General features: G+C 36.1%; 1 protein-coding gene across 5 annotated transcripts in view; it reads right to left on the bottom strand.

Moving 5' to 3' along the window:
* Positions 1–25,721, bottom strand: part of kcnq5b (potassium voltage-gated channel, KQT-like subfamily, member 5b) — a 110,258-nt gene that overhangs the window by 16,867 nt on the left and 67,670 nt on the right. For all 5 annotated transcript variants that reach the window (XM_079616668.1, XM_079616669.1, XM_079616665.1 and 2 more), the window contains exons 2-6: positions 11,395–11,485; positions 8,222–8,348; positions 2,754–2,929; positions 2,308–2,433; positions 1,280–1,390 (exon numbers count right to left, since the gene is read on the bottom strand). In XM_079616668.1, the coding sequence (XP_079472794.1) occupies positions 1,280–1,390; positions 2,308–2,433; positions 2,754–2,929; positions 8,222–8,339 (531 nt within the window). In that variant the 5' untranslated portion in view covers positions 8,340–8,348; positions 11,395–11,485. The remainder of the gene's footprint in view (positions 1–1,279; positions 1,391–2,307; positions 2,434–2,753; positions 2,930–8,221; positions 8,349–11,394; positions 11,486–25,721) is intronic.

Here is a 25,721-nt window from a genome sequence, read left to right on the forward strand (position 1 = left end):
GTCAACGAGACCATAAATAGACGCCTGAAAGTCACCAGATTCTAATTGTCTGAGGGAAGACGTTTTCAGGCATTGCGTGAAGTATGGCAAAGCAACGCAGTGTCACGTTCCCCTCTCAAGGAACTGGATTACATACATAACCTAAAAAGTTACTGGGAACATTAATACCCATGTCACTATAATGAAAAATGCCTGACCAATAAGGTTGTGAAGTATGCACAAGAAAAATATTACAAAGGAGTCAAAGCCTGGGTTCAATCCAAATCAACAATAATAATATCCATGAATGTGTGGAAAGGGCCAGCCTGCTACAACACAAACATTAAAAGGTATAAAAAATAAACCCCAAGAGACGCACACTCATTTTAGGCGAAATCCAGGGACAAAGCCTGTTGTGCGTCCCCCAGTCAAACTTAAATTGAAAGACCAAAAGGGGCACATTATTAAAATACCTTTCCAAAAAGTTAGTGCCTAGTGCTCCAGTGCCTAGAGGCAAAGCATACTGCACACCTAAAATGCCTGTAGATGAACTGAACTTGATTATAAAGGCATCCTCAATAAATAGTCGACGACTGGACAATTCTTAGCCAATAAGGTTGTGAAGTACAAGCAAGCAAGCACAAGCCTATTAGCCTCTGGAAGGTTCCCTGAAGAATCATTCTGTTTAAATCCATTGTCCAAAAAGATTTCAAGCTGCCAAATGTTGTGAGAGAGGAATCAGTTTCTCAATATCTGTTTGAAAAAGGGGGCTCAATTGTTTGGGGTCCTGAAAGATCAAGCTGGCAGGAAACCCGTAAACTTTGTTTACTGTATATGAAAGTCATTGAGAAGAGGGCTTTGTGGCGGGCGCCACACTTTGGTAGCTGTGCCAGAGACTACCGCTCCTCAAAACACCAGAGGTGGCGGGGTAAGGGGAGTAGTCCCCATAGGGCTTCGAGGAAGAGACGTGGTACGGTGCAACAGCCTCTTCCCAAGGGGGCATACCCTGGATGTAACAACCATCAGGGCTTCTTTTTTTTAACCATCCTAGAGACGACGACAGTCTTCAGATCTGGATGGCTGTGTGCGATACCCGGGCAGCTACGAATAAGATTGCATTGTGTGGAGCAGGCTGGAAACCAAGAAGGACATTAGGAATTGTCTCAATTATGCAAATTATTTACAATGTGTTTTTTTTATTAGTTTTGTATCTGGAGAAGTGACAAGATGCACAAACACTGAATTAATACTTTAAGCAGCGTAAGGGAACATGTTATGAGAATATACGTGTAAAGTTTACCGCAGGCAGAGTAAAGAAGGAGATCCCAAGCAGGGCAAAGCCAGCAGACAGCATTCGTCCAGTCCAGGTTTTAGGAGTCTTATCTCCATATCCAATAGTAGTGAGGGTGATCTAATTAATGGAAAAAAAAATGTTTCTTTAAAAATTCATGCTTGTTTTTCATTTTAAGCTACCATTAATTCATTACATAAACCATCAACCATGTTTATCCATTCTGCAGGTGAGATGGTATTTCAGATAGTTTGGGTATTTTTTCTTTTTACCTTGTGTAATTTTGTTAATGGTTATTGAGGATGATGGCATGTCAAGCATTGTGTCCATGCTAATTTGACTAGCTTCTACCGAGTGACAGATGTAATTTGAGGTCAAATTAGCATAAATCTTGATTGACATTGACCTCAACAACAAAGGATATGGGATGCGTTTTTAACTCTTTTAAAAAGTCAGAAAGTCTATTTATGTAGCTACTTGAAATATAAACAATGACCTGGTAAATTGTATTATTTGCATTGAACATTGTGCTATCTGTATGAATCTGTAAACCTAAACCTAAAGTATTTTCTATGAAGCATCAAGGGCTTTCAAGCGAGACCAGAGATGGCATTTGTCATTTTGTCCCATCATTATTACTTTCTATCTCCATGGAAATGGAATCTAATGGGCCTCCGTATAACCTTTATGGAAAAGGTTTCAATTTCCCAAACATGGTGGAAGGCATTGAACAAAAGGCTGAAAAAGGGTGAGCCTGAAATTAGAACTGAAATTTGATGTCAATGATCATATTAAACTGAAACTAGTACATCTTGCAATTTTCTAATTATGACCATTATGTTGACCATTAGCAAGAGCCGGAAAAAAATGACCTAGGAATAATGCATCAGAGTCGCAGAGTTGCTAAAACACGTGTCTAGCACCTCATCAGATATAAATAACTTGTTTTGTGAAGCTCATTATAGGTCAGAATATTATTTGTTAAGACGCAAGAGAGAACATACCATTGTGCAGAGATGTGGGGTGTGGAGACTCACCGTGCCCCACCACAATGCATCAGCATATGTGGCAAAGTCTTTATTAAACTCCTTTTCCACCAGATAAACCAGGAAAGAGGAAAAGATGAGCACAAGGAACCCGATGTACCAGGCAGTGACTAATTCCTATTAGAAGAAGAAGCAGATACTAGAGGATATCTGCACAGTAACATATTTACAAAAGTACAAAAATACTTTTTGATATGGCTATGAATACACAGGAGTTCCCTATCAGTCGGTCACTCTGACGTACGTGGTGACCGGCGAATAGGAATCCTATTTGTCGGTCACAACGTACGCCTCCGTTCCCTCCTTCAGGGAACGAGGGTCACCATATGTAACCGAGACGTTTCTGCTGTTAAACAATGTATTTATAGCCATTTATTTAATTTATAACCAAGATAATTAAGCAAATAATTCTTAATAATGACTTGTCAATAAATTACCTTGCTGTGTGCGTAAACTACGGATCCCAGAAGCTTCCAAGTTCCTCCACGGCGGTCCATGCGTACCATTCGCAGGATCTGTAAAAACCTTAAGCTTCGCAGTGCAGATGTTGCAAAAATGTTGCTTTGACTCCCCGCCGAAACCACAGCAACAGATGCAATCAGCACTATAATGTCTGACGGTTAGAGAAGAGAAGAGAACAGAAAACAAAGAATGTTAGAAGATATTTTACCTGAGAAGCAAGTGTCCTAACATGATCTCAAAAGATTGCAGAAGATGTCATTCACCATTTATGTGAGCTTTAACTGTACAGTATGTACAATTCAAAAATATTTATTTCTTGTTACACTGTCCTAGGGACAATTTGTTTTTTTTTGCATAATGAAAATTACCACAAAATAAATCCCTACAGGGTGAACAGGCAATGTGACAGAACAAAGGATGACAGAACAAATCATATTTTTAAGGAAACTTACAGTACAGAGCCACACCTTCTCCTTCTCATGATAAATGTTAAATGGGTCATGAACTGGCTTTTTAAATTTTCTTATATTGTTGTCTGAGGTCAACGTATGACGTTCGCTTGGTTTTTACATTCAAAAACATAACAATGAATAAGTAATAGGCTATTTTCTACCCTGGTTTTGAGCCTAGCTCCCGGTTTTTATGGGTGTACCGCATTGAAGACTTTGAAGTAAACGCCCACTGCTATGATTGGATAAGAGTTTTGCACATTATAATGAGTTTCATGTAATGCGCGAATCGGTGGGCGGGCAAAACAGGCAGTGTTAAAGTAGCCATTGATCTTCTGCGGAGGCGTGTTTGATACCCTTTGACGTCATAGATCCCCACTTTGAAAAACCCGTCGTTCGGGTAGATTTCTCAGTTCATCACCCCTTTACATTTTTTTAAATGTGAGGCTATTAAAGAAAAAAATACATTTTAAACGGCATCATTTCATTTGACTTGTTTGGTTCAATCTATAAAAACAGCGATTTCTTAGGAGACCTTGTAATAATTATGCTGTAATTTCCATTAGACAAAAGCATCCATTAATTAATAGATCTCAACCTTTTTGACTTGAAGGCCAGCAATTATATTTTCTCCAGAATGTCTGCTGTAATTATGGCAGAGCTGCTTGCAATGGTATGGTATAGCCTAATGGAAATGCAGATACTTATGCTTAGATTGTTAATACATAATGTTTTTGAACAGGTGACATTTTATGTTTTGGCACTTCAGTTGAGTTCAAAATAAAATGAACAACGAAATAACAAAAACTTATTTTTTTTTAAATTAGTCGACTAATCGAAAAATTAGTCCTTAGAAAATGAGTCGGCAGCACTACCTACCTTATAAATACATATGATAGAAAGAAATATGATTGCAGCTCACATTTTAATTGTATTTGTTTAATTAATTTAGATGATTTTTATATAATTAATTTAAATTATTTTAAAATCATAATGCGTCCCTTTTTTCTGAGGCCTCCTACTGAACCCCCTTGCCAAAAATCACTGCAGTCAATCAACAAAACAACTTCTGTTTATAAAAACCTGAAAACTTGTCAATGAACTTTATTTCAGGTAAATGAGAATGACATCCCATCAGCTCAGACTATTTACTTCTCATTAATTCATTGGAAAGATTTCCAAACATAAAGGTACAATTTTTGCAAATCTTTTTCTGCAAGTGTATCTTGCCCATATTCTGTGGAAAAATGGGGCTAAGGGAGGGGGAAAGATGGAGAAAGAGACAGAAAGAAAGGAAGGACACAGGAAGTTCACACAGAAACCACATCCACTTGGAGACGTGACATCAAACCCTCAAAGAACACAAACGACTCCAAAACACTCAACTGCAATAATATTTTCTTTCTCTTTCTAAACTCCCCTCTAATTTCTTATATTCTTTGTAGTCAATGTACTCAAACTTTCCAGAAAATGGGCCTTCATGCTCCCCCACACTCTTCTGCTCTCTGCTGTATGTCTGTCATTCTAAGTCAAATCATCACACGTGTTCTTAAAGTCTTTAGGGAGCCTTGAGCTGGGAGGAAAAATGCTTATTTAGGGGTGTAGAAGTGCACTCTAGATGTATAAATTGTGACGCCTTTATCCAGCTCAGTAAAAAGATGACTCACGAACTCAATGAAAAATACACAAGTCCTTCACATGAAAGAGAGCACCATCAGAATCAGGCCTGTTGAAAAGTGATTTTCTTCCACTGTCTTATAAAGAAATTTTTAAATTGTCCATGCAATGCTCGAGTCATGCATGTACAAAGATGTAAAAAAAAAAGAAAAAGCATGAGACCCTGCCCCTTTAATTGCTAATAGTAAAGTTCCCTTTCTCTCATTTTGCGGTGCGTGACTTGAACCGTAACGTGATTTGAACCAAGGGGGGCGCCACTGCAATGCAGGATAATAACTTAAGATTTTTGGCTTAAACTGAATGACAGAATATCTTTACAGTAAATTGACAGGTTTATGCCAGCAAACGAAATCTGAAAAATGTTTTATCTTTAAATAGTGTGTGGTGAACTAACTCGTCATATACACATTAGGCTACTTCAACGATGAATGTAAAACTTCTACGATAAATGAATGTAAATGGATGTCTAAGAAGAGACTTCTGAACCTTGTGAAGGAGGTTTTATAGCATGTAAACATAATTGTGTGTCAATTTATTTCTGGCAGAAGTCACTTGATACTGTGCGCGCACACACATTTACAGCCCAATTTCATCAATATTATGTTAAAGGGTTAGTTCACCCAAAAATGAAAATTCTGTCAGTAATTACTCACCCTCATGTTGTTCCAACCCCGTAAGACTTTCGTTCATCTTCGGAACACAAATTAAGATATTTTTGATTAAATCTGAGAGCTGGATCACTCCTCCATAGGCTTCTATTGTAATTGAAACTTGCCGGCCCAATAAAGTAATTAAACACATCGTTAAAATAGTCCAAGTGACTACAGTGGCTCAATCATAAGTTTATCAAGCGACGAAAATACTTTTTGTGCGCAAAACCCCCCAAAAATAACAACTTTATTAAACTATAATTTTTTTCTCTGTGGGCCTCAAGTGAGTTCACGTGTAATAGCGCAGTGCTTCGGGTTGTACGTCACACGTTGGCTCACTATTGGCCGACGCTGGTCATGTGTGTGATGCTGGAACAAAATGAGGGTGAGTAATTACTGACAACATTTTCATTTTTGGGTGAACTACTAACCCTTTAAGGGAAATAGAATGCCACTACGAATTAATAGCAGGTGATTCATTTTAGATAATTTAAAACTAATTATGAGTGCATATTTCTATACCCAGAGGCCGTACTTGACCTGAGGGTAAACAGTGTTGCTAACAACTGACTAGCAGCTACATGCACAGGAACTACTGCATTCCAGACTGTTTCCAGAATAAACTTATTCAGGCAGGGTTTATTTTGCTTTGTCAAGTTTAAATGAAGTGTACGTTTCCTAATTGATTCAAAAAGTCATTAGCCATCCATTAGATGGTATTTGTGTGTTAAACTGATGAATGAACCCTGCCAGAGAAAGAATGATGTATGTGATATTGTTGTAGGCTATTGCAGGAAAACCTTTCAGCAGTTTTTAGTAACAACAATAATGAGTGTCCCCTGCCTGTTAACTCAAATGTTTCACATGAATCCCTAAAGTCCAACCATTACTCAGATTATCACCATATATATATATTGTAAAAAAAAATGTTTTAAGTGGTTGTTTTGCCGGGTTTAACAAGTTTTAGTGGCTCCATAGTAACAAGGGAGTCAACTATTTCTAGAATTGTCCCACTGTCAAAATTATTCCAGTACGAGACATTTGCTCACTATAAATTCCCAGAATTCACGTCTAAATATTAACTATGATATTTATACAATATTCAATCCAAGCTGTCAAGGATGAGAGAGAGCAAGTGTAAATTTATGAAGACACAGTGTCAGACATCAATGTCACTGGTGTTTAGGGCATCGAGACCTTTGCTGGTGTTCACAATATATTAACAAAAGGAAACTATAGGGAGACAACATTTGCATGGTCTGAACACACAGACACATTATTCTCATTATTAATGATGTTCATTACTTTCATCGTTCGCCATTTAGATCGATAGGGCCAGTGCTAAGTGTTAGCACTTAAGAACATACACCATAAGCACCTACACTACACACACTTAAACAAAGTAAAACCTCCTTAATAGCAAAGCCAGTATTAATGAGCTCACACTGTGTAACAACAGTCTGGAGAACATTAGACAGGTTGAGGGGTCATCGGTTTTTTTTAGGCAGACACAACTGGAGGATGCTGAGTAAAAGGTTTGAGGTCAAGGGCTTAAGTACAGTAACATTTTTTAAAAGGTATGGGATAGTTCCTTACTGGTGATCAGTTATGAGGCTGTTGCCTTGGTTACTGAGGAATGAATATGGTCCAGAATAATGCCATTTTGGAAGGATGAAAGTTGCTAGATAAAGCAATGCATTTGCAATAGTGGCCAGTATTAATAGTGTTACTATTATATAGCTGCCAAAATATAAAAATAATAATAATAAAAATAATATAATATAATAATAATAATACAGCATACATGTAGAACAGAACAGGGATGTGTACACTTCAAATGTTTGGGAAGAGCTATATTTTAAAAAGTTTTTGAAAGAAGACACTTACGCTTGCTCACCAAGACTGCATTTATTTAATCAAAAAACAGTAAAAAAGGAAAAACTATATAGTGAAATATAATTAAAATTTAAATGTTGTATTTTAATACATTTTAAAATGTAATTTATTCCTTTGATGGCACAGCAGTAATTTCAGCTTAAGCTTTTTGCTTAATATTTTTGTGGAAACCAATATACTGTATATTTTTTGTCAAGATTCTTTGATGAATAAAATGTTCAAAAGAACAGGATTTGTTTGCAATCTTTTGAAACAATATCTTTTCAATTGAATGCATCCTTACTAAATACACTTATGTGACTTCTGTTACTATCTAACAAACAAAATATTTTAAGGTCACCAAATATTTGCTTTTTATCTAAACTCTCAACCCATAACAAGTGATGGTGTGTGTGTTTGTTTCTATAACATGTTGCATTGCAAGTATCCAGGGTTAAAAATGTACTCTCTGCAACTACCAAAAACAAGTAAAAATGGCTTTGTCGAATAAATTAAACTTTTTTAGCCTCAGTTTTACTCTTTTGTTTATTCAAGAACATTTGTACTCCAACTTTGGAATAGTGCTTGTATAGGAAGTCACCAAAAAAAACAAAAAATTATTTTGAATAAAACAGGAGATTTTTTTTTACATGAGATTTCTGTCAAATTTCACTCTATGACCTTGTTTAGAATTGAAAAAAAGTCCCGAAACCCAATCTTTAACCATGAAAAGACTCATGAAAGGTTCTGATTTTATGGAGGGAAACTCTTGCACATTAATTGAAAGCTCACCTATGACACAGAAGGGCTTCCTTGCGAAGCGAAGTCGCCCCTGCCATCCTCTGTACCGGCAACAACAACCAGCAGACCAGAGTCGAATGATGTACTCCAGCCCAAACACAACGATCATCACAAACTCCTACAAAGACAAAGAAAGACATTTTCAAGTTTGTTTGTGTGGGCACTGGGTACTAGTATCATCTGTGGTTGGTTGCTAAAATGATAACACTGTTAAACAAATACATTACATACATACATCAGTCCTGGAATTGCACAATCAGGGAAGTACTGTACCTCGTGCACAACAGCACATTTTAAGTCAAGACACCCCAGGGGAATAGAGTACACATTTAAACTAATTGACATCATTATACTTCCCCAGTTGATTAATCACAGAACATTAAAACATATTTTATATGACAAGTTTTCTGTGATGATATGTTCAAATATGCAAATTATGCATTATCTAATTAAAAATGCATCAATTTATATACATTTACAGAACGGAAATCTAAATATTGAATGAAGATACATAAGTCTTATTTCATTTTGTTCACTCTTTTTATCAAATTCTTAAAGGGGTCCTATTATGCCCTTTTACGAAGTCTTGATTTTGTTTTTAGGGTGTACTCAAATATGTTTTCATGCTTGAATGTTCAAAAAACACATTGTTTTTCACATATTTTACATTATTACAGCTCTCTATCTCCAGTCTGGTTGAACACGTCCTTTTCAATGAAGCCCCTCCTTCCAAAATACGAAATGTGCTGTGATTGGTAAGCTGGCGCAGTGTGTTGTGATTGGCAGCGCTTAGCGCATGTTCAGGAAATGTCACACCTTCATAACCGCGAGCTCTACTCAGATGTAAATATGGCATCAATTTCAAACCAATTCAAGCATGATTCAGACCCTGACAATGTTAACAAAGAGGATTGTGCAGAACGGACAGGACGTTTCAGAGTAGTATGTTTTTTTTGTTGTAATTTTCTTATAGATGTTCTACAACATTTAATCATATTTGTCAGAAAACTATGGTGATACAAACAGTAAACAATCACAAAATCATGGATAATTTTCAGTTTGGATCACAACTGGATCTTTGTGTGAACAGTTTGTCCCAACAAAATGGGAAGGGCTACGTCTTTCAGGAGAAGCTTTTGTGCGTATAGCCTGCATTTTACTCTGTCTGTCTGCTGTTCTCCGTAAAATGTGCAGTGCAGAGACTGAGTTTATAATGTTCAGAAACAGTGTTAAAAATTTTTTAACCTCATGAGCATTACGACAAACTTTTCATCTTCTTTAGCGCAGCTCATCCAGGCCTCGCCAACTTTTTTGCAGGCGGGGATTATTTAAATGAGGAACATTATGACTACATAAGATCCGGAAAAAGTGTGTTGTAGTCCAAACGAGTCGTTTGTTGTAGTTCTTGAAAAGTGGATTATTTTAATGGACTTTAAATGGGATAGTTCACTTTAAAATGAAAATTCTGTCATCATATACTCACCCTCAAGTTGTTTCAAACCTGTATGCATTTCTTTCTTCTGCTGAACACAAAGGAAGATATTTTGAAGAATGTCAGTAACCAAACAGTTAACTGTTCCCATTGACTGCCATAGTATTTTTTTTTCCTACTATGGCAGTCAATGGGAACAGTTAACTGTTTCATACAGGTTTGAAACAACTTGAGGGTGATTATATGATGACATAATTTTCATTTTAAAGTGAACTAGCCTATCCCTTTGAGCTTTGTAACCTTGCAGATCTTTTTTATGCTCAATCAGCATCATTAAACACTAACTAAAGTTGAACAATTGAAAAAGCATAATAGGACCCCTTTAATACTCTCAACAGCCAGACAAAAAAAAAGAAAATACAGTTTTTAGGAATTAAATTTTTAGGAAGTTTTTAGGAATACAATTATGAATCAGGCAAATGATGTCCCTCATAATATTGAAAAAATAAATAACGTTTGGTGCTTTTGAAATGGATATTTCTGGCTCGGTGCTTGAGAAATAACTCATTTTGAGTAATCTGCCTTTAAAGATATATACTGTAATATATGTAAATAGATAAAGTAGAATAAAATAAACACTTAAAAGTGTATTTTGGATGATTTCACAGAGAATTCACATGCTCAAAGTAATTTAAAGACCACTATTATCTTGACTGTATCCTTTCTTTGCATTTTCAATTATAGAGGCAGCAGTGTGACTGAATAAAATATCTTTCATTATGACCCCATAAGTGTGCAGCTTTATCTTCAGAGCTCTGACTACAGACCATCAACATCATACATGTTTGGTGTCAACGCGTGAGCTTAGAATTACAGTATAAGGTTCTATCTCCGTTTAGGGTAGTTCTGAGATATTGAGCATCAAAGTTTTTACATTCCATCTGGCAAAACTGAGATGGAACATTTTTATTTTATTAATAACTACTAACACAATTTTTTTTTTCAAAACTAACACCACACAGGCATTAATAAACACCTAATGGATCAGATTATGTCAAAAACTCAATTTCGACCAAAAGTGGAGATAGAACCTTATAATTCTAAGCTCACGAACTGAGTCAATAAACGAATCAGGTCAATTTTTTTATGGCAATTATTACCAGTACATAAACCAGCAGACTTCCAGGAACAGAAACCTGCATAACATAAGCCTCTGATCCGCTGATCCAGCCTCTCACCTGTAGCAGGCTTATTTCAATGCTTTGTAATCAAATAACTATTGGCAATATTCCATCATACTGTATTAAATCCAGGGATCAACTTCTGACAAACAATAGTGGGGCATATTTGGTTGCAGTTATATTTTGATTTTACTGATCTGAATAACTATTAACCTTTGCTGTATGGTACTATTAACATATCACCAAAATTGAATTCAAGTGGAGACTGATCATAATCTAGCTGAATTTGGTTGATGGCAGAGGAAAGTCCTGCAAAGAGCTGCATGTATAGAATGTATAGAAAAAGTTACACTATCCCATAAAATCTAAATGGTTAGATTCCACTGCATGCTGTGACAGATTATATACGGCTCAAAACATACAATTACCTGCGGTATTACAGTAGAGTTAACACAAAGTTCATGCCATGTTTTTCTTAAACCTCTTTGCATGAGACTGGTTTCATGCTTCATTTTTATTTGGTTTAAGTTTGACACTAGTTAAGCTCTTACCAAGATCAGAAGACTGTGAGAGGCCTTGTCCTGGTGATCTGGAATGGTAGAGAAGACAGACAGCACCAAGCAGCCAAATACCAGGACAAACCTATAAAAAAAGACAATAGGAAAAACATTTTATTGAAAGAGTTAATGTATTTTATGTTGTTTGCATCAAATGATGATCTGATAATCAGATGATTATCTGATTTTATCTTTATATGTCTCTGCTTAGACACAAATCAGAAACCCTTCTCCAAATATTTCAGACTCTAAGTACCATAACCATAATTTCCCATCATCAATATGAAATATGGCATGAGGGAAACCGCTGTTCAGAGAATAACTGTGCCAGGAGATTTGTATTATTGACCCCTTCAAATAAGGGGAGGGAGACATCTGTATTTGATCATTGGACTTCTACATCAGCCGCCTGATATCTCTCTCTCCCCATCTAGTCTTGTTCCCACTGTCTTTCTCTCTCTCTCTCTCTCTCTCTCTCTCTCTCTCTCTCTCTCTCTCTCTCTCTCTCTCTCTCTCTCTCTCTCTCTCTCTCTCTCCCCATCTAGTCTTGTTCCCACTGTCTTTTTCTCTCTCTCTCTCTCTCTCTCTCTCTCTCTCTCTCTCTCTCTCTCTCTCTCTCTCTCTCTCCAATTACTTTGTCCATTTCCCTGCACACTCATGCCTCCCTCCTTCTTTTTCCTTACTTTCTTGCTGCTGTAATCTCCTACATTTATACGAAGGTAAAGCATTCAAGAGACATTGAGGAAATGTATAAATAAAGAATACACACATTTTATCAAAATAAAGAATTATTATAAAAGTATTATAAAATATATTATACAAAAAAAAAAAAGCAACAAACCCTCAGACATTCACAAAAATAATCCTCAAGCTACATTCGCAGTACTAGATAAAGTGTTAGGTCACATCAATGTCGACATAGTACTAGCATTTGTAGTAGGCTGAAGCCACTTACATTGACTATAAATACATAGGTAATAAAAGGATCGATAAGACCAATAACTCAAACTTTGATAAAACCCATCTTCTAAAACCAAGTAAAATTTACAGTAAACTGTGGTCATCTAACATAGAGCTTCACAGCCTGAAGGCCTATGAAACACATTCCTTTGACCTAATACAAGTCGACAGAACTGAATAGATCAGAGAAAATACAACCTTGACTGACCCCTTGACTTAGATGAACAGTCTTTGCTGCCGTGTGCAGTTAACAAAGAGCTTTGCACCCAATAGCATTGATGAGACCATCATTATTCTTACGAAATAGCCAACTCTACCACCCTCTTTTCTGTGCTTTCCTGTTTTTTTTTTATAAAAACAACTCTACTTTGCAAAATGATCATTGGAGCTAATTAAGCACCATTTTCATCAGATGTGTTTACAGAATTTTCCCACTGTAAGACTGAAATTTGGAGCTGTGCATTGCTCTTGAGACTCCTTTCAAGTGGCGCCATGTGCTTGTGCTGGATTTTGTCTGAACTTACCCAAGTAAACTAGAAGAAGCTGTAATTTAAGACCGTATGAGAAGGGGCTTATAAAACAGAGGTTAAAGGCTTCATCCAGCGTCAGTGCATGCGTTTGTGTGAAAGCAGTGGGCGTGATGGGGCGCCTCACCCTTTGACCCGCTCTCCACTCGGAAACAGCGGCAGAGCCCTGCTACAGAGAAAACAGGGCAGAGGGCAGGGGCAGTGTTTTCCATAGGCTGTCATGTGGCAATGTCATTGCTTCATGTCTGGATTTGCTCGTTTCTCCAGTCCTTCCTGAACAATATAATTAAGCAACGTCATATGAGAGCGCTGTATTTACAAATATCAAGCATGGCTGTGCTTCGGCTGTTAGCACAAGCTGCGGGGAATCACAGTCATGCTAATATTCTGTGAAACAGATTTTTTAGCTTTTATACTAGTTATTTTTTAACTATTAATTCTGCTAAATCATGAAATGTTGCCATTGGCAACAAATTGAAATAAGTGGATATACGAAATTACTAAAACTAAAATTTGAAGGCAAATATAGTGATGTGTGACCATAAATGGAAAGCTAAAGTGAAATAATAAAAAATAATACAAATGACAAACACGTAAAAAATGACTAAAATTAAAGTCAAATTAAAATATACAAATAAAAACTAATTTGAAATACTAATAAATAATATTAAAGAATATAAAAATAACAAATGTATATAACAGCTCATTAAATAATTTAATATTGAATTACTTACATTTTAGGCACAATATTTGGAGGTACTTTGTCTGTCAATGCAAATAGTTCCAAACAAAGCCACTCTAGAGCCATTGTGTGTATACAGTAAGGCGGTGTTCTCGTTCCTGGAAGAATCTGTGCTTTTTAGCGAATCAGTTGAGTGAATGATTCAGTGACTCATCCATAAAGACAGTTACTTGTTTAGTTCCTGAATGAATGAGCAATTTTGAATAAAACGATTGAATAAATGATTCAATGTCTTCCTCTTGTTTCATTCCTAAATGAATAAAGGTTTTTGAATGAATCAGCTGAATGATTCAGTGACTCACTTGCCACCATCTACTGGCATAACGATGTAACTGGAAAGATTCACTGAAAAATGCCCAGTGCTAATACACAGACTGACAGTTTGTCTGGAACTCACCAACACAAACAAGGGGAGTATTACAAACAGTAAAAAGTCCCAGCGCTGTTCAACTCGACCAATCAGAATCGAGCACAGGAAATAAAGGTTGTACATTTCCCAATGGATGTGAATAGTAGTGAAAAGTACATAAATTAAATAAAAATTGCAGGGTGACTTGCAATAACCGCATATGTTTGAAATGAAGTAGCGGAGCAAGTAGACTGCAGTACAATTATCTGTCAAGCAGCCAGTTCCTGTCTGTTCTTTAGGGCTCTTGTATTTAAAGAGACCTCTTCCACTCTCCTGCCTCTTGTCAGCTCACTCAGACAGGACTATTTCAGTGCAGTGCCCAGGGCTAAACGTTCCTCTTTTTTTTTCAGAGGAAAAAGGGAAAAAGAATAAGTACATGAAACTGAAGTAGCTCCCCTCATCAATCATCTGTTAGCCCTAGCTAATTACTCAACCCTGGTCTCCTACCTTTTTCCCTTGTACCTGCGTGTCATTTCCTGCCCTGGTGGGTGGCATTTGGTGTCTGTAGAGTGTCACAGCCTTTTATGTTGAAAGAGAAGGTCCTAACATGTACATGCAGACCACAGTAAACACACACGCTTTTTCTCTCTGAAGTGGCACTTAATAGGCATCATTTTGCATTATCATATTAATTTGTTATGAAGGTGAGTGTCAGGGACGAGTGACTAATGAACCTATCTACACAGATATGTATCACGCCATATCATTATTTCTTATTTGATGTTCAAAACAGCGGATGGGAGACTAAAATTATATTTCTCCTAATCCCTGTCACTATAATGTATGACTAAACGGGTACACGTAAAAAAATATATATGGTGAAAAATCCAGTCTCTCACAAATGATCAAGTCTATGCCTGTTTAAGCAAGCAGAAAACAAGCAAAGTACTAGTGAACAAGTAAAAAAGTGACACAAGAAGTCTACATGTCTTACAATCACATATAATTATATGCAAAGCAGGAGAAAGGATAGATAAATCTGGTGTTTGCACATAAAAGCTGTTTTCTTCACTGATGTGCTGTCTAGCGGTTATTCTAAGCGCATGTGTGAGGCTCACTGGATCACTCAGCAACAAAAAAGATCCAGCAATCCTGCAAACACTACTGAGCTGTCCGTGGTCCTGCACACAATTATGAAAGCCAAAAGGCCTGTAACGAATCGAACATGCAGAGAATGATCATTAAAATCCTCTCAAAGCTGTGTTAGCCCCGAGTGAGTTAAATAGGTGACACCTGTATTTACTGCCCCATATCAGTAAAGCAAAATGCATAGTTCAGTCATGAAATTCTTCCAAGCAGCTATTAGCTCCCCTAAAGCCGGCACAGTGGCCAATCAATCTTTTGGTCTTATATCTACATAACCTAATTATTCCTATCCTGATCTGGCGCAACCCAGTCCTAGCCCCCCTCCTTCCCCAGCACCACCTGCTTAGATCAGCTAGGTGCTTCTCCATATACTTCCCCTGCAGCAGCATGTATCCTGTTGCCTGTAGTTATGCGCATGTTTCAGCGTAGCGTAGACCTGAAAATTTGATTTCCAACTTAAACTGTTGTAAATCTTGAATTCTTTAGAGCACAGGCTTAAGTTTGATCTCTTTTTAAAGACGACACTTGGCAAATTATTGCTGAATTAAAAAAAGTTAAAGAAAGTTACAGAATTTTACGTTTTTTTTTTTGTTATAAAAAATGCACATAAATACTATTTAAAAAATGTATATGAAATATATTTTTTCAAAAACATTTTACTCTAAAACTGCAAGAAAATCAAAGTCATACATTTAAACAATATGTGTTCCAAATTTTAGCTTGATGTCTTAAAAAATTCGCTTTCAGTAAGATTTTGTTTGGCCGGAGTGGCTCTTGATTTCCAATGGGGTCATTTTTGACCATGAGTAGTACAAGTGTGACTCATTTTTTCCGGACCATTTAACCTCTTTGAATCATGACTATGATTTGTTGTGTGTGTTCACATAGCAAGTGCAAAATCCTTTACAAAGTTTCGTACTATTTCAATGAAGTAAAAAATAAAATAAAAATACAACTTTTAAATGTTTCTGTCAAAAATGATTGAAGAGCACCAGAGGGATAAAATAAGCAAAAACGACTTATCTACAGTATGGATATTACTTATTAACCATAACTAATTAATTAACCGTACAACCCACAGACTTGTAAATGTAAAACAAATTATGTTTACAAGCTCAGCCTACATGGTGTCTCTGTCAGAGACAGAAAGACTGTCCAAACATAAACAAGACATAGATGAGTGCATATGGGGAGGGACTGTATGACATGCTTTTTAAAGACACAAATTTGCATCAATGCCAGCTGTTCTTTAAAGCAAGTGTAGCATCTGTTTGTACACTTATGGCATTCAGCTAACATTATTCTACACCACGAGGCTTCATTTCCAAGCAACAAAACAAACAATCACAACATAACCCGACAATTAGTCTGTACACAGTATCTCATATGTCTTCAATTCCCTTTTCAACCATGTCTTTACTTCAGTCTCTGTCTAAACCATGCGAGCAGTAACAGACTGTTATCCGCCCCACTAGCCATGTGAACCACACTGCTGGCGTGTCATTGGCTCCTTGTCAGCGTTACAGCAACTGCTGTGCTGATGGTTTTCTCTTACTGAGAAAACGGTTCTCTCTTAATATTATTTATGAAGAAACTTATTTCCAGTGCACTGGAAAGTTTTTGTTGCATTTGAAGACAATGCCATGGATGGGCAATCAATGCAGGAAATGTTTGATCCCGCATCCAGCCCAACCAACACTTAATCCCACAATAAATATGCTCTTAGCATTCCTTTGTCAGTATTATTGCATAACCAGACGTTCATCCACCAAGAAAAGAATAATTCAGCTCAAATAATGAATGGGATTTCACTGAATAATTCATGCAAGTGCTTAAACAAAAATATTAGCTTCGCTTTCGTGCTTTTTAACCCACCGGAATACTGGCATGGTTTATTGCAATTGCAAGTTCCTTTCTGTAACTGTGATTTATTTAAAATCCCACAAATGCTGTAAATAAAGCTTAACTTTTATTAAACACAAAGCATTCTATTTCTCTTAGCTCTTAGAGACCGTCATTACACTTTAAAAATGTTTTTTTGTCATTTTTACAGAAAAAGTCAAATTGATAGGCCTACATTTGTAATACTTTATATTTGAACACATCAGATACGCTTTTGGCAGAATTCTAATGTCCTTGCATTATTCAGCCCGAGGGTGGCGCTTTAATGATGATACATACTTAGTACACATGACAAATGCTTGGAATGTCATTTATAATTGCCTTAATTTAGTCAGAATATTGTTTTAGAATGTTGCAAGTTGTGGAATTCAGTGAGGAAAACAAAGTTGTGTCTATTTTCAGAACAAACATAAAACAAACACAACATACAGTAACTACTCTATATAAAGGCTGTTCATATGAGCACGTTTAAAATAAAGGACTTATACTCTCATTAATTTGATATGCTACTCCACATAGGAAGAACAGACATGCCAACTAGTTACTGACCTCATGTAGACTAATATACACATAGCTGAAGCGATATCGTCTTGGTCTGGAGCGAGCTTTACTTAAGGTAACGTGAAAATAAGCATTACGTAAATATATGGCTCTCAATTAGAGCGCGCTGCAGTTTAATTTTTCACCACAGATTGATATTGGAAATGGCTTCGAGAATGGCTGCCCCTCTTCGTATCATAAATACACGCCTGCCGAATCCAAATTTCCTGCTCACATTACGACTTAAAATAGTAGTAGAACCATTAGTTCTCGGGGAACCACCTCGGTGGCTAGTTCCCAGAATTAAGTTCCTAGAACTAGCAGGTGCAAAAGTCCCATATGTTTGGATGAATATTTTGGTGGGGCTCTACCCCACCTGCCCTTACAGACAAGCCGCAGCTGATTGATGCAGTGAAAACTTGTTAATTGGTTAACTGTAACTTACATTAATTTACCATATACAATATTTTATTATGTTTATGTAGTTGTACTGTATTCTGTAAAATACTGTCAAATGTATGATGTATGAATATTATATTTTAAATAATTATGTTTCTTCTTATTTCAGTAATGTAAATGATGGTGCTTTGTGTTCCATTTTACATGATTAATTCATGTTTACTGCATCACTTTAATGTCATGTGTGTTACTCTTTTGGGAGTTTTATCTTTGCGTGTCAGACCATTTACATACGAACCATGTGGTCATGTTTTATGGACAGACCACTTGTTTTAACAGGTTTTTTTAACAGTGTAGTGCAGTCCAAAAATTACTAGTATTCTTCACCACTCTTTAGTGCACATGTAGCATGTAAGGGTGGGAGGGTGAGAAAGCCAAAGTCTGTTACTAATACCTCTAATAAACCCTCCACTGTATTTTACAGTCTCCCGTGAGACTCTCGGGATGCCTTGGGTTTTTGCATCCTTTTGTATTTTTGCAAATGATGTGTGAAAAAAGTTAAGAGATGAAAGAGTTGCTTATTCTTTGATGACAACAACTCCAGAAAAATGAGCTTATTAACATACAGCACTAGCCTAAGTTGCATTAGACATCATAATCCAGTACCTGGCCTGTAGACCCGTTCGCTATTTGGTGTTGCGGGAATTTCTCCCTTGAACGAAGTTAGTGGGTCCCTAAACATTTACAGAGGTGCTCGTCTGCCATAGTGCCACGAATTACGTAATGGTCAAATCAAATATGGCCGCCGATGGAGGATGATGAAACGCATTACTTACAACAAGCACTTACAACAAAACTGAAATATAGTTTAGCAAGTCTGTGCTACAGATTTGAGTGTTTAGCAGCACACTTAGATAAGCTGTGCCAGGGGTTAATCTTCACAGTGCTATGCTTTATCTTAGCACACAGACTCTGAGCTACTTTTGGGCCAGGCAAGAGTTTGCCGTGAGCAATAAAAAAATAAAATAAAAATCAATATTGGTCACTGTGCTTTTTTGATTGAAAATTGTAAATTCTAAATGTCCTTGGTCAACATTAAATAGACTCTGGATTCAAAAGTATTTTTTTGGTGTTTTTTTACTTAAAGGATATAATGTATGTACCAGTGTGTCCTTAAACTTTTATGGCTGGAATACACCACACAACTTTTGCCCTGATTTGCAGGGAAGATTCAATGCTAGTTGCCGAAATATACAAACCAGTCTGCAGATTTGGGCCAGAGTTAACAGATTTCACAGAAAATTGCATAATGAGCATCGACACCGCCATGCGAAGAGCAGCTTGTTTTGTCTTATTTTGCATTTTGAATCATTTTAGGGCACCTTTGAAAGTTAGCTTACACCTCCTAAGGCACCCTGGACCACTGGTTGAGAACAACATCGATCCAGGATGATATCAAACATGTTTGATATTTTGATAATTTTAGAACACATTGTTTTCATTTGTCATGCGTCTTCTATAAACGAGGCACATGCTTCTGCATTAATTTGAGTTCAGAATGATGTAAAATTCTGGAAGTGGGTGATCCTCAGTTGTTTAGTCTCGTTTTTAACCTTCTATAGAGTGTATGATACCTTTTTTTGATGATTGAATAAACAGCACAAAACCGAGCCAGGTGTTTATGTGGGTATAATCATGCAGATTTGTGTGATGCCTTATATAAAAGTAAACTGTTGCCTACAGTAACTAGGGTCAAAGTCCTGGGGAGCTATTTAGCTATACAGTTAGTTTAATGCAGACTAATAATGAGTGCTGAGAGAACTGTAATTAACGAACTGCAGAACACTACGCCCTTGGTGGTCTTGTAGAAAAATCAGCAAGTTCTCATTGCTACACCACCTGAAAACTGCTTCTTAAAGGAAATATATCATTAACTTAAATAATGGCGGAAGTCATGCATAGTTCAACAAACTAGTCCAATTGCTTAAAAAAAAAAAACACTGTAAAAATGTGAACAGCATCAGAGACTAACACAGAAGAGAAGAAATTGTTGAATAAAGTCAGTTTTTTTGCGCACAAAAAGTAGTCTCGTCGCTTCATAAAAATACATTTGAACCACTGGAGTCGTATGGACTATTTTAATGATGTCTTTAAGAGACGATCTCGGATTTCATCAAAAATATCTTTGTGTTTCGAAGATGAACAAAGGTCTTACGGTTTGAAACGTGTAGGGAGAGTTATTAATGACAGAATTTTAATTGTTGGTCTAACTAACCATTTAAGTTGAAATTACTTAAACATCCAAGTTGATTGTACTTAATTTAAGCCAGCAACTTTTTACAGTGCAGATTTTTTCCAACCCATTTACGAGTCATTGGAAAAAGGTACTTGTAGCGACATTTCTGCAACATTGAGTTTCAAAGTGAATGGAACTAATAGAGAGTTTGGTTTTATCAGAAACAGATGAACAGGAATATTTCCATATTTTTAATGTTTTATTGCGTTTTTAAAATAATGTGGCAGCTACACTAAACCCTACCCAAAACGATAGTATTAAAAACAGCAAACGTGAGATTAAAATGCTGAAGCAACCATGGTATTTTAGCTTACAGTACTTCTACAAGTGGTCTTTTTTTATTTACTGTAACTCACGTTTCACGACTTGAACCCAAGCACTCCACAAGTGCAACACTGTACCAGATGAGCTAGCAAGTTTACTACAAAAAAAGCCATATGAAGCTGGTTTTCATTTAATCTGAAAATGCATGTTTTTTTCCCCAATGAGCCTAGTTTGCTTGTTTTAAGTTTCATTAATTAACATTCTGGGTACATGCTTAAAAAGTTCTCCTTTTGTGAAAAAAACAAAACATGACAGATTTTCCATTTGTGAGTCAACTACGCCTTTCATAATCCACAATCCGCTTTAAAGGTGCCTGTCAAAGTGAAGATTTTAAATTAAAACTCGTTGAAAAAGGAAGTACAGCTCACAGCTGTTCAAGAGGAAGTTTTCCATGGTTACATGAGACTTTCCAAATGTTCAGACATTATTAAGAATGTATACATCAGATTAAAACATAATATCCCCTCCTGCTAACTGGCTTCTCTTTTATCTTAATATAAACTGTGTTTCAGTGCTGCTTAGGAGAAACTGTGATTTTTTTTTAGTCATGTTGAGAGAACAGCAGCCCCTGCAGTTTCCGTGCCTGAAATAAAGCCTTGGCATAGTAATTGAGGAACTGCAGGGGTCCAGATGCTGAGAGGGCTAGAGGATTACCGCAGTGCTTCTTCCACTTCTAAACCAGCTGCTTCAGAATTTAACCACTCAGTCTGCACAAATTGTTTAGTATGTGCTAAAATATTCAAAACCGTTTAAAGAGGTTTATGTTTCCAAATGACTGAATGCCCTACAGGAAATAATTATGTCACAGCAGAGCCCCAATAAACATTTAAATCTTCTTTAATTTGACATGTTTACGCTGAATTCCACCCATATCCCAAATTATCCCTTCACCTTGCAACACCTACCTAGTATTACCCCATCAACCTCCCACCATCTCTCCTTGTATCACCCCAGCTCTATACCTCGGACAAACCACAATTAAAGCATGACAGATGGATTGCATGCGTCAACCGTCTAATGATATTTAGCAAGGCAGAACACTTGAAGTGAGAGGAACAGCTGGGCACACCAAGCAACATTATAATCCTAGTAGTGTGTAGAATAACTTCTGTAAATCCTCTGTCATGCCAGTTTGTTCACAGACCAATGAGAAGAGTAATTTAGTTAGTAGCAAAAATAAACTTGACAAGTATGTTTAATTATTTCTTTTAAACGTATAACAACATCACATCGGTCTTGCTTTTTGCTCTTTCAGGTAATGGACACATACACCCAAACTCTGAGGCTCAAACTACTATATAAGGATCTTGGCTAGAGCTGATATAGCCGATATATGAGGTCACACAATAAATCCACAAAGTCTATTATCACCCCTGTTTGATGAACTGTTTCCAAAAAACAAAACAAAAATCAATACATAATATAAATGTCCCACATCCATCAAACACTTTAGATGGTTAATGGATAAATCCCTTTCCCCAATTTCACAATTATATAAGATACAGATATAGACGGGGAACTTATTTTCCGTGTCAATAAATTAGAAAAAAAATATAACATGGCCTTGACTTAAAATGATTGTTTACTGTTCAGTCACCTTAAATCAGGAGTCTAAAATGCAGTGATCTGAATGCACCACATGCAGTTTTGTTTATAGAATGGGACTGCCACCCTGGAAAATTGTCTTCAATTGATCAAAGTTACAAATCATCTTCAAATCTCAATTTATAGGTATTTTTTTTTGTAATGTTTTAAGGTTTAAATGAGGTTGCCACTATTGCTATTAAATAATCAAGTCTGTCAAATCACTAAAATGGAATCATATTAGACCCTGTTATTCATCCAATGGCATTGAGTTTCCGATGGATACCTTGTTTGTAACATGGCATTTGAACTTAAATTGTATCAGAAATAAGAATTATAATACCTCTTGACTCACATTGCAATTGGATAATCCTTATGATGATCCTTATGAATAATTTAGTAATACATTTTTATATATAATACTAATAAATATAATAATGCTAATTAGGATTGTGTGTTTGATAAATAATCAAACATTCTATGCTATTTTTTTTAAAGTAATTATAGCCATCCCTTTTTAGACGGCTTTAAAATATTATAACATATACAATTATGATATAATGCTATGACTATAACATGACTATATATTATGACTTTAACATTATTATATCATTAGATGTGCCTTTAATATAGTGTTAATGTAATATAGTGTATATATAATATAGTGATGTTCTGTTTCTCTAAAAATCAGTGCTCGTTTCAATCGCTGAGACAAGCATGTTACTGACAGGATCAAAACGCTTGAAACACGCAGGCGTCCAATGGGCCGCCCAAAGAGAACCAGATCATAGGACAGACATACATGCAGACACTCACTTTGCAGAGCTGGTGAGCGGAACCCGGTGTGATCATAGATCACGTTGGCACCCAATTTGGGGAGTCATAAAATTCAGGCCTCATATAATGGTGTTAAGGCCACTTAAACTGTTGCCATGACTGGTTACAGCACTATAGTAGTCGACATGTCTCAATTTATATACATAAAAGAATTAATAAAGTGGCAGGGAATTGGTTTAAATGTTAGTATGAGATATTAAGCAAATACATATGCTCACACAGACTTGAAACTCTGAAAAAATACTGGATTGTATTCTAAAGCCATCTGGCAGTAAAGGCACAGACTCTATGCCCAGACACTTATTGCAAATTGTGGTAAGTCTGTCGCCCCACTTTAAACGGCAACCATTCATCAGACCTGTTTATACGTGAAGCAAAATCTCATCTGATTGATCGCGGCCTTCTTTTTCTGCCTCTCCACAAACGGGTATTAATGACAGAGGGTCACACGGTAATGAGACGCCCAGACACCTTCTTCCACTCTCATAATGATGCCGCTTTTTCTCTCAGGGGACGGGGTCTGTCTGTGTAGTTCTCTGTGCAGGCGTGTTTCCAGGGAAAGACACAACATTAGTGAAAGATGATAATGGCTTTTAAAATTCCTGACATTTACCACAAATGTCAATTCAAAAACTTTTATCTGGTTCAGTGACATAAAAGTGTGTCTGTGATGATGACAAATGTTAGTTTACACATGCGAGTAATTCTTAGAAATGTACTTCTGTATTCATGTTGGTTTTATATATGGTTTTGCTAAACTATTTTCAAGAAAACTTTTTAATTGAAAAAAACAAAAACATTAGGTTATTTATTTTTCAGTTGTTTAAACTAAAGTGAGTAAAAAGTAATAACATATTTGGCTGACCCTTTTCCAGACTGTGATGATGCATTTCCACAGTTATTAATTTCATAACAGCATTTCCTTTTTTTAATTGAATGCACATTTATAACACTATTCTTTGGGTAAGATTACCTTGGCATTAAATTATGGGAAAGCTGATTAACCCTGCAGCAAATTTGTAATTTTTCTCTCTCCTGCATAATCAATGTCTCAAGTCTCAAATAATTTTTCCTTTTTTTTGGAAAGTCAGAAAAGCTACTGTTTTTTTTTTTTTTTTTTTTTACAACTGGAGAAAATGGAAAAGCAAAAAATAAAGGTCACACTTTAGATTAGGGTCCAATTCTCACTATTAACTATGATTTTTGCCCCAATAAAATCCAAATTAATGCTTATTAACAGTTAGTAGTTGTTAAGTTTAGGTATTGGGTATAGGAATAAGGGATGTAGAATATGGTCATGCAGAATAAGGCATTAATATGTGCTTTATAAACAGCCGATATCCTAGTATGCATGCTAATAAGCAAATAGTTAAAATAGTGAGAATTAAACTAAAATGTGAGAAGGGAAGTTGCATTCGGCAATGCAAAACTACTTATGAAGGTGTTTTTATTTATCATTGACCCATCTATGAAGTTAACACACTCATGCTTTTGGTGCTTTAAAGTTTTATTCCAAGAGGTTTTCAGCCTCTTAAAAACAATAAATTAATACAAAATGCTGATTCCATACCACAACTCAATACAAACAAATAATACACCTTCAATGTGCATTACTGTTCAACATTTGCCACTGGATGGTGTAAAAACACATGCACATAATGTAAAAATAAAAATAAAACAGGCCATACTATAGTACAGCATGTACTTTTTGTACAGTATGGCACAGTGGAGCTCAAGAACTGAGCTTGTTTATTAGACTGTGAATATACTGTGTTTAAGATGGAGATGATATGCCTGCATGTACGTCATTCAGATACGGATGGGGAGTTAAGGTTCCTGTAAGGCATACAGGGTCACCGAAGGGGTCTGAAACTCAACTTATCCAGAATACAGCACTCTATCATTCTATCACTATGTCTTAAATGCTAATCTGTTTGTATTTATCTTTGTGTATGTGTGTCAGTGAGAGTTATGAAACCATGACCTGCGGCTGCGAGAGATCAGGATTTCAGTGAGATTTTGTAAAATATACAGTGTGTGTGTATAGCTGTTGTGTGTATAGATGTTGTGCATGATCTTAACCCTGAAAAAGCCACCTGGGTGCTTGTTTAGACTAATTTTCAGTAACAATATTTAAAACAAACTAGTGCCAAATGAGAGTGGAATAAATCCAGAGATGGAAAGCGCCTGCAGCCAACCATCTCTCTGAGCACAGAGGCAACATTACAACAAAGCACAGATCACATTCAAAAATAAAATGTTTTTCATTTTAGTTGTACTGCCCTTTAAAAATTTGTGTTGTTGTGCTGCTCTCTGCCCATCTTGCTTCTATTCTATTTTATTATATTCTATAGCCAGTGACATAGGTTCACTATCTTATCTTATGTTGTTGTTTATACTCGTCCATGCCTTGAAAAAGTATTATATTATTAAAAGTAGTATTGAAATATTTAATGAATTACAGAGTTGCATTACAATACTGGATTGTATTCTAAAGCCAATTTAAATTTCAATTTAAAGTTTATATATCTTAAAACTTTATTTCATAACATTTAATGAAAAATACAAATTGAATATCGTTTACACCGTTACACTAAAAATCGTTTGACCAAATCAGCATAATAATTTCTGAAGGACCAGTGACACAGAAGACTGGAGAAAATAACTGAATATTCAGCTTTGCCATCATAGGAATATTATTAAAAATAATAGCCA

This window comes from Phoxinus phoxinus (assembly GCF_949152265.1).
Source record: "Phoxinus phoxinus genome assembly, chromosome: 6".
Lineage (NCBI taxonomy): Eukaryota > Metazoa > Chordata > Actinopteri > Cypriniformes > Leuciscidae > Phoxinus > Phoxinus phoxinus.